Source organism: Triticum dicoccoides, chromosome 1B (assembly GCF_002162155.2).
Source record: "Triticum dicoccoides isolate Atlit2015 ecotype Zavitan chromosome 1B, WEW_v2.0, whole genome shotgun sequence".
Classification (NCBI taxonomy): domain Eukaryota; kingdom Viridiplantae; phylum Streptophyta; class Magnoliopsida; order Poales; family Poaceae; genus Triticum; species Triticum dicoccoides.
Genome location: NC_041381.1, coordinates 23,948,567 through 23,957,189, shown reverse-complemented (window position 1 = coordinate 23,957,189; position 8,623 = coordinate 23,948,567). Strand labels below are relative to the sequence as shown.

The window sequence follows — 8,623 nt, the reverse complement described above, 5'->3', positions numbered from 1 at the left end:
CCTGGCGCACTGACGCCGGTCGGACCATGCTTCGTCACGTCTCTGGTGACATACGCCGACCTCCTTTTTTGCCGGCGACATATGCCTGGCTTCCCTCGACGCCCCGCACGTCCCGCGCCCACCCGAAGCGCCTGATGAGCCCCACCGCACTAGTGCGTCGCACACGTCCCGCGCACCGGACGCGCCCGCCGAGCCCGACCGCACCAGACGTCGTGGACTCACTGCACGCCGCCTCCACGTCCGCCATGGCAGCCGCAGCGCGCACACCTTCATAGGCCAACACATAACCTGGAGCTTCACCGCGCCGCCGCCACCGCCGGCAATGCCTCCGGCACGTCGAACCATTCCCATGACAACCAAGCTCTAATACCAATTGTTGAAACCCAGGATCGACAAACAATCACAAGAATACGAAGAGATGGATTTTGCCGGCCGACGAACACCCGCGGCGACGAACGCCCTCCCTGGCGACGAACGCTGGGGCCTTTTTCTTCCTCTGTGTTCACTTGGCTCAATCATACAAGCAGTACAGTGGATGGTTCTATAGGCGGAGCACGCACGCACGCCGCGCTCCTGTCCTGCCCACGCACGCCCACTACGCACGCCCACCACGTGCACCACTGCGCATGCATGATCTGCATGATCTGCTCGTCCGGCCGCGCACATAGTGCGCGCCACTACACACACTACACGGCCAGCTCCAACAGATTGACTGGCTCCCGGCTTCTCCCGCTCAGCTGGACGCGGCCACACACCGGCCTCCGGCTTGAGCCTAGACACACATATGCGACAGACGCACGCGCACCTACGCGCCATGCACACACAAATGGCTTATTGCCGACATTGCTTATATCCTGGAACGGGTGCGCGTCCTGTTGGGAGTGGCCGGGGCCATACACCGTCCTTTAACCTTGTGAATGTCAAGAATGTTAGCCATACGCCGTCCTTTAACCCTGTGAATGTCAAGAATGTTATCATACAACTGTACTTGAAGGAATAATGCAACATGATGTAGTAGTTTGTAATACCATTCATCTAGGTCTCTTTCTAGGTGTCTTTGTTTGTGTTCATATTACTTGTAACTAAGAATTGGACAATCCATATGCAGATTGGGAAGGCTTTTAGGCGAGGTCAGTTTTATACTAGAGTCAAAAAACGTCTTACATTATGAAACGGATGGAGTATTTAGCTGTAGGAGGAAGGTGGCATTAATTTATAGCTCATCTGTTGGGACGTGGAATTTGGAAAGACACATATCTGGGGGTATGCTGGCTCATCAGATGTCCCTGCTTCCCCAAGTAGCATGGTGATCCATGCGTCGTTATCGCTGTTGCTTTATCGCTAACGCACATCAGCTTCCATGTGTCCTATTATTAACGGAAGACGGCAAAAAAGAATCTAAAAACAGAAAGAAAGGACGTGCATCCAAGGAGAACTTCCATCTAGGCTTGGCTACTTTGAGATAATGGGTCAAAGTTGCCATGATTGATGAAAACGCCAACTGGTATAGGACACTCATATAAACCAAGGACGAAGGACGTTTCGGCAGGCTGGCCGGCTACTGGCGCCACTACTTTTATTTTCTCATAATCGTTCAAATTTTTATGCCGACGGCCATGCCGCAGCTTGCTATGGTAGCTTTTCTGTTGGTCCTTTTTCCCTTAGCAGTAGAGATTGGGTAGGGTTTCTCGTAAAACAAATAGGACATTTCTTCTGGCTTAGGCTAACATCAAGTTAATGATGATGGTCTATTAGGTATTTATATGCCTTCTCTGGTCCACCATGCTATGTATCAAGCATAATAATTGTAAAAGATCCTTTACATTGATGTCTAGTAATTTCTGATTAACATGGAATTTTACAGCATATTTTTTTGGCTTTTGATTAACCCATCAATTAAACTTTTTTTAGTATTATTTGCAAAGCACGACGCCAATGACCATGCTCATATTGCATTCCCTCGCACCAATCTTTATCTGGGTAGCATGCGGACATAGGTAACAACAAACCGCATGGATTGAGCACCACTACCTTGACTCGAACAAAAATCGAGAACCCGCCTCCCTAATGACATCCTAACTGGCAACCGACAACAAAACAAAGGTACTTCGCAAACCGCGTGCCAAGAACTCGGCGAAGGATCTGCCGACTCTGTGTCGGATGGAACTAAGCAAAACAAGGCATGCTACATGTGGGCCTCACACACGTAGTACGTCTGCCTAGATGGAACTTGGAAAACGTGCATGCCATGTGGCATCGCCATTAATGGCGCATCTCATCTACCACCCTGTGTTTGACGAGTTCTCCTTTTTATGTACTCGGCGGTACTTGCTTTTTTGTTTTGTCGAGTTCCTGATATTAAGAACTCAGCAATCTTAACTATTGCCGACCCGGTCCAGCCGTGTCCTGTTTGCCTTGGGCGGAACACGGCAAACTTACTGGCAGAGTTGTTTTTTGGTTCTTGCTTTTAGAATTGGAAACATTGTCGCGCCTGCTAAATTAAGCTGATACTTTTGTGCACCATGCTCCTTAAGACGGCTATTATGGTAGAGTTTCTCTAAGCTGCAGGCGTCCCATCAGAATTAAGAAAACAGACAAGCTCAGTCGTCGGTGTATTCAACTCCAGTAGAAAAAAAATGAATCCGTTAGCAAATCATGTTCTATAAAGTGGCAGCTCTCCCAGTGAGTCCTATCACCAGAGTTGAGAAATACAATCTTACGTTAGGTGCACCTTCCAAACCCTTGCTAGCAAGCCCTTGCTACTTAGCTAGAACTCCTTGGTGCTGATCAATGGCGGCGGTGAAATTGGAGGAAGTGAGAAGGGCACAGCGGGCGGTGGGTCTGGCGACCGTGCTGGCAATCGGCACGGCCGTCCCGGCCAACTGCGTGTACCAGGCCACCTACCCGGACTACTATTTCAGAGTCACCAAGAGTGAGCACCTCCCGGACCTCAAGGAGAAGTTCGAGAGGATGTGCGAGAAGTCCACGATCAGGAAGAGGCACATGCACCTCACCGAAGAGATCTTGAAAAAGAACCCTAGCATCTGCTCCCACATGGAGCCGTCGCTGGACACGCGCCACGACATTGTCGTCCTGGAGGTGCCCAAACTTGGGAAAGAGGCGGCAGAGAGGGCCATCAAGGAGTGGGGCCAGCAGCAGTCAAAGATCACCCACGTTGTCTTCTGCACCACCTCCGGCGTGGACATGCCAGGTGCCGACTACCAGTTGACGAGGCTGCTCGGCCTCTCGCCGACGGTCAAACGCCTCATGATGTACCAGCAAGGCTGCTTTGGTGGTGCCACGGTGCTCCGCATGGCCAAAGACATCGCCGAGAACAACCGCGGCGCACGTGTGCTGGTGGTCTGCTCGGAGATCACCGCCATGGCATTCCGTGGCCCCTCCAAGTCCCATTTGGATTCGCTGGTCGGACATGCGCTCTTTGGCGATGGCGCGGCCGCTGCCATCATCGGCGCTGACCCCGACGTGCCCTTCGAGAAGCCACTCTTCCAGCTGGTATCAGCGAGCCAGACCATCCTGCCCGACTCCGAGGGTGCCATCAACGGCCACCTTACGGAGGCAGGGCTCACCATCCACCTTCTCAAGGACGTGCCCGGGCTCATCTCCAAGAACATCGAGCAGGCGCTCGAGGACGCATTCAAGCCTCTGGGCATCCACGACTGGAACTCCATCTTCTGGATTGCACACCCTGGCGGGCCGGCGATCCTGGACATGGTTGAGGAGAAAGTTGGCCTTGACAAGGAACGCATGCGCGCGAGCCGAGAGGTCCTGTCGGAGTACGGCAATATGTCCAGCGCATGCGTCCTCTTCGTCCTCGACGTGATGCGTAAGACCTCTTCCCAGGATGGCCAAGCAACCACTGGAGAGGGTAAGGAGTGGGGTGTCCTCTTCGGCTTTGGCCCCGGCCTCACCGTCGAGACACTCGTCCTATACAGCGTCCCATTGGCAACCATTGCATGATCGATCAGCAAACCACACCTTATTATTTATTCGCCAACAACATAAAATCACCAGTACTACAAGTGGTTACGAGAGCGATGGTGTGATGGCTGTTCTGAGTTTCCCTTATCCCTGGTTTTTCACTTTTTGTTGTGTTTCTGCTGTAAGAATTGATATGCGTTTTTACTCCCAAAACCCTGTTGTATGTGCTCCTGATGTACCTAGTGTATTTTAGTAACGTTCAACATTATGTTTGTTATTAGTAATTTTATATAATGTATGGGTTGCATTGTCTAAATCCTCAAACACCTACGGTTCAGCTGCGTGTCTCTTTTCCCTCGAATCCTGATCATTGAGCTTCTTAACCATCTACTTGCTTTTGCAGCGATTACTGCATAATCCATATGTTTGGGTTGCAAAAGCCGTCTGCGATAGAATGTTCTTAATTAGACAAACTTGTTATTAAAGCCGTGCACCTGCAGGGGCTAGTGCTTTCGGTTTTTAAATATAGTGCTTTCGGCTAGTGCTTGGATCAGCATAATAGTATTTAATTTCTAATTTTGTATAAATAAAAGGATCGAGTTAAACAGGTCAATCTATTTGTTATTGTACTGTTTGCACGTATACTCTTTTCCAACCATGAATCGAGAGTTCGAGACACAACTGCTTTTCACCCCAGGAACTTTATGTTTATAATAAATGTAACACTGTTCCATATTCACCAAGGTTGCATGTGTATTGGTGGCTATAGTTTTGCAAACGCAAAATTCGGTGGATGTATCATTTGTTATACTTTTCTCCCACAAATTATGATGGAGTTTGGTGTTATGGTTTAGAGACGTTGAGCATGCTCCCGATGACATCTTTACTGTTATCTTTAAGAGCATGTCATTTTTAAGATCAAGTTTACATAACATACTCATGCAAACTATTCTATTGGGAGTACATGTGAGCATTCATTTTTCCCTGGTAATAAGCAGTGAATCCGTGCACTTTATTCATTCTTTTTGGAAAGATGCGTTATTGAAACCATTTATATTGCATGAAAATATATTGTGATTTATTAGAGTTTCGCACCCTAGCTATGCAGAGGCCGGGTGTGTGGTCATCGTGTTTGTATCTCCTTGCTGCTCCATTTTGCGTGAATAAAATCCATACTTTATCAAAAAAAAATTAGAGTTTCTCTTTCGTTAAACTCTATCAGATAGAAGACCTGATTTTTTTGTTAATGATTAAATTTCTAGGAAAAACTTATTGGGGAAAAGTGGGGAATTCTAATTATTTTCCATTGAAAACACACAAGTCCTATCGGTTCATGACATGGATAATCGTGTGTGTGTGCATGAGATCTTTCTCACAGATGATAAATGGAAGGCTTAATTTTATGACCTTGTAGCGGTATATTAGCATGGAAATTTGAGCACATGATGATTTTAGTACTATTTGCACTGTTCTGCTGATAAGGGTACAAGTAGATATATGTGTAGTTATCATACATTGTGCCAATGTATCGGCAAATCCCACACGCTGTTGTCAATGAACCAACTAAATATAGTAACTTGTCATCACCAGCCATATGTGTGTTACATACAAAAAGCAGTAAACTAAGTGACGAATTTGCCCAACCCAAATCTAAAGCTCACGCAACATAATAATCAAACCTCCAACTTGTTAGCGTGTATGACATAGATCAAACCTGCTTGAAACAGTTACCATTGCCTGCATTAGAGTAAATGGATCCCGTTCATCGCCATGTACATGTAGACAAAAGAAACTCATAAAGCTGCAATAGGCCAGTACTCACCATCAGCTCTTGGCATGGGCCTCCTCAGCACTTCACATTGTAGGGCAACGGTGTGGTCATCAACGCCTTCACTCACCAAGGAGCACACTGTCTTCTTTCATGGCCAATCTGCAGATTTTCTTGACACTAAAGTACTATTTGTGCCTACTATTTTTCTTGTTCATGGGGATCGCTCATTAGGAGCTGTTGAATTTGGTCTTTGTGTCGGCAAGAGCGTAAGTCCGTTGGCAACATATTTGACAAAATTTTAGGTCATATCATTTTTAAAATTAATCAACAAAGCTTTTCTTTATCAGGAATGCATGCAGACATTCATTTTCTTTGCCAACAATGAATAGATCCTGGGACCTGATATATTAGCAATGGGTGATATTTAAGTTACGTGAAAAACAAAATTTGCACTTTTCTGTTAAACTACAGAAGATAGATCTCAAAATATCTAATTGAGGTAACGTGGAGATTATAGCTTTTTTAATCTACAACACATATATGGGTTTGTGTATCACATGTTTCTGACTGATGACAGACATAAGGCTTATTTTTATTATATTGAGTTAGTAAAATTGGTATGGAAATTTCAGCGTACAATCATTTTTAATATTTATTTCTCCTAATTATGACAAAAATAAATACATATGTGTAGTTATCACACCTTGCATTAAAATTATTTGAAAAATCAATGCCTGCACGCAAATCTACACATATATGCATCAGAAAATAGATGCACATATGAACTACCAAAATCTGTAGCACACATGAATTATATCAAACCTGATTGATATATTTACCTTTGCCAGCATCTGGAGCACTAAAAAAGCAGCGCGCTATAGCGTCTCTAATAGCACACTATAGCGTTGTGAGAAATGTCTTGCTAAATAAATTAGTGTACAATATCTCGTTAATAGCACACTAATTAAATATTTTGAAGACCTTGCTATTTTTTTCATACCACACTATTTTAAAGGCATGATGTAGCTGGCCTGTGGAGGTAGACCAAATTAAATAGACATTCGACCAGCTAGCCCGCAGTTGGCGAGTATTCTCAATCATGCCTTTGCATGAACCTCATCAGCACTTCAACTCATTGACTAAATGCTTGTGCATTCACAATCCTTTAGAAATCATGGCCATATGGAAACATGCAATTACTGCAGGTGCATACAGCGAGATCCGTTTACAAGGATGAGATGTCATTCGTCTAAAAGATAGGCCTATGAAGCTGCACATGTGGAGCCTGCAGAGGAATGGATGCGACCTCTCCAGCAGCTTGTCCCGGCGAATCAATTAGCGGCCGGAGGCGTTCATTAGATTTACTCTGTCCGGCCTTTTTTTGTACTTATTTTTTTATTATGGAAGGAGAAGATAGGCCTATGAACCTGCACGTGTGGAGCCTGAAGAGGAATGAAGGTGACTTCTCCTGAAGCTTGTGCCGGCGAATCAATTAGCGGCCGGAGGCAATCATTAGTTTTACTTTGTATGGCCTCTGTTTGTTACTTATTATTTAATACTGAAGAAGAAGATAGGCCTATGAAGCTGCACGTGTGGCGACTGAAGAGGAATGGAGGCGACTTCACCTGCAGCTTGTGCCAGCGAATCAATTAGCGGGAGTCCATGATTAGATTTACTTTGTCCGGCCTATGTTACTTCTTTTTCTAATGTGCAAGGAAATGGAAAGCAAATAAATATAGTTCTTTTATTATACATGAAAGGAGATAAGATTGTTTGGAAAGAATTCCTTCTCTCCTGCCGGTGGAAGAGGCGGAGTAGGAATCACCCCATGGTTATTTGTGAATCATCAGTTAATCTTATGGATATAAATTTTTAACCTCCAAGATTAACGTGGAGCTTTCTATGGTGCATCAAATTAGTAGACACAAGATGATGCCTCACGCGTTGTTGCGGTAACCTCGATAAAATCGATGTTAAAAGGCTAAACAATTGGAAAAATAAATTTAAGTATGCTCTCGGGATATAGTCTGAAAACAGTAAGCTATATGAAGCATGTCACAAAATGTTATATAAAAGGAGAAATCCATTGGATTGAAGTCAAAGGGGGTGCCATTTTTAACAAAAGTGTGTAACATGACCTAAAGATATTTGCTCCAAGTGTCCAACATACAAATATATGTATTCTATGCTTCAAAAATATGTAACGTGGCAGTCTATGTTGCGGACAAAAATTGGTGAAACAAATCCAAGCATGATTCATGAGGTGCATTGGATGCATGAATAGATTAGTGCACTAAGTGTGACATAGTTGCATGGAGAGGAAAAATAGATAGTGGGTTGCAACTATTTAAGAACAGATGATAAGATATAAGATGCTTATAAAAGTAAACCCGCCGAAAGAAATGATTCTACAATGTCCATGAACAAAACAATTAAATTAACACGGTTCTCTATGTTATATCTTATTTAGGACAATAAAAGTGAACGGTATCTCAATCCTGTCACGACCTGAGCATTTCTTGCCATTTGTTTTCGAGTTTTTTTTAAAAGGAGGATTTCCCCCGGCCTCTGCATCTGGGAGATGCATGCAACCATTTTATTGACTATTCTCGAGGACCTTACAAAGTATAACAACAATATGCCTGAATCCGTCATCTTCACAGCATCTGCCGCTACTCCTATCCAAATGATGAAGGGGTGCAAGCTGGGTCACATACCCATACCTCTCACCTAAGACTAACATCTAAAGCCGGAGGCCCCGACCAAGCCATCTGCCGGGCCGGGGGCTCAAACCGGTCTGATGGCCTCACATGTGTCGTCGCCGCCATCTTTCACTAGTCCATCTTCAGAGCATATTGAGGTGAAAACCTTGGCAAGTCCTCCGGCATCGACGCCACCACGATGCCAAACGAC

The 8,623-nt window shown here is 45.0% G+C and overlaps 1 protein-coding gene across 1 annotated transcript; it reads left to right on the top strand.

The window, feature by feature from the left end:
* The first annotated feature begins 2,711 nt into the window (after nucleotides 1-2,711).
* On the top strand, nucleotides 2,712-4,040 carry LOC119316888 (chalcone synthase 2-like). Its single transcript, XM_037591274.1, has one exon. It carries the CDS (start codon nucleotides 2,791-2,793, stop codon nucleotides 3,976-3,978), a length of 1,188 nt encoding a protein of 395 aa, XP_037447171.1. The 5' UTR covers nucleotides 2,712-2,790; the 3' UTR covers nucleotides 3,979-4,040.
* The last annotated feature ends 4,583 nt before the right edge of the window (nucleotides 4,041-8,623 follow it).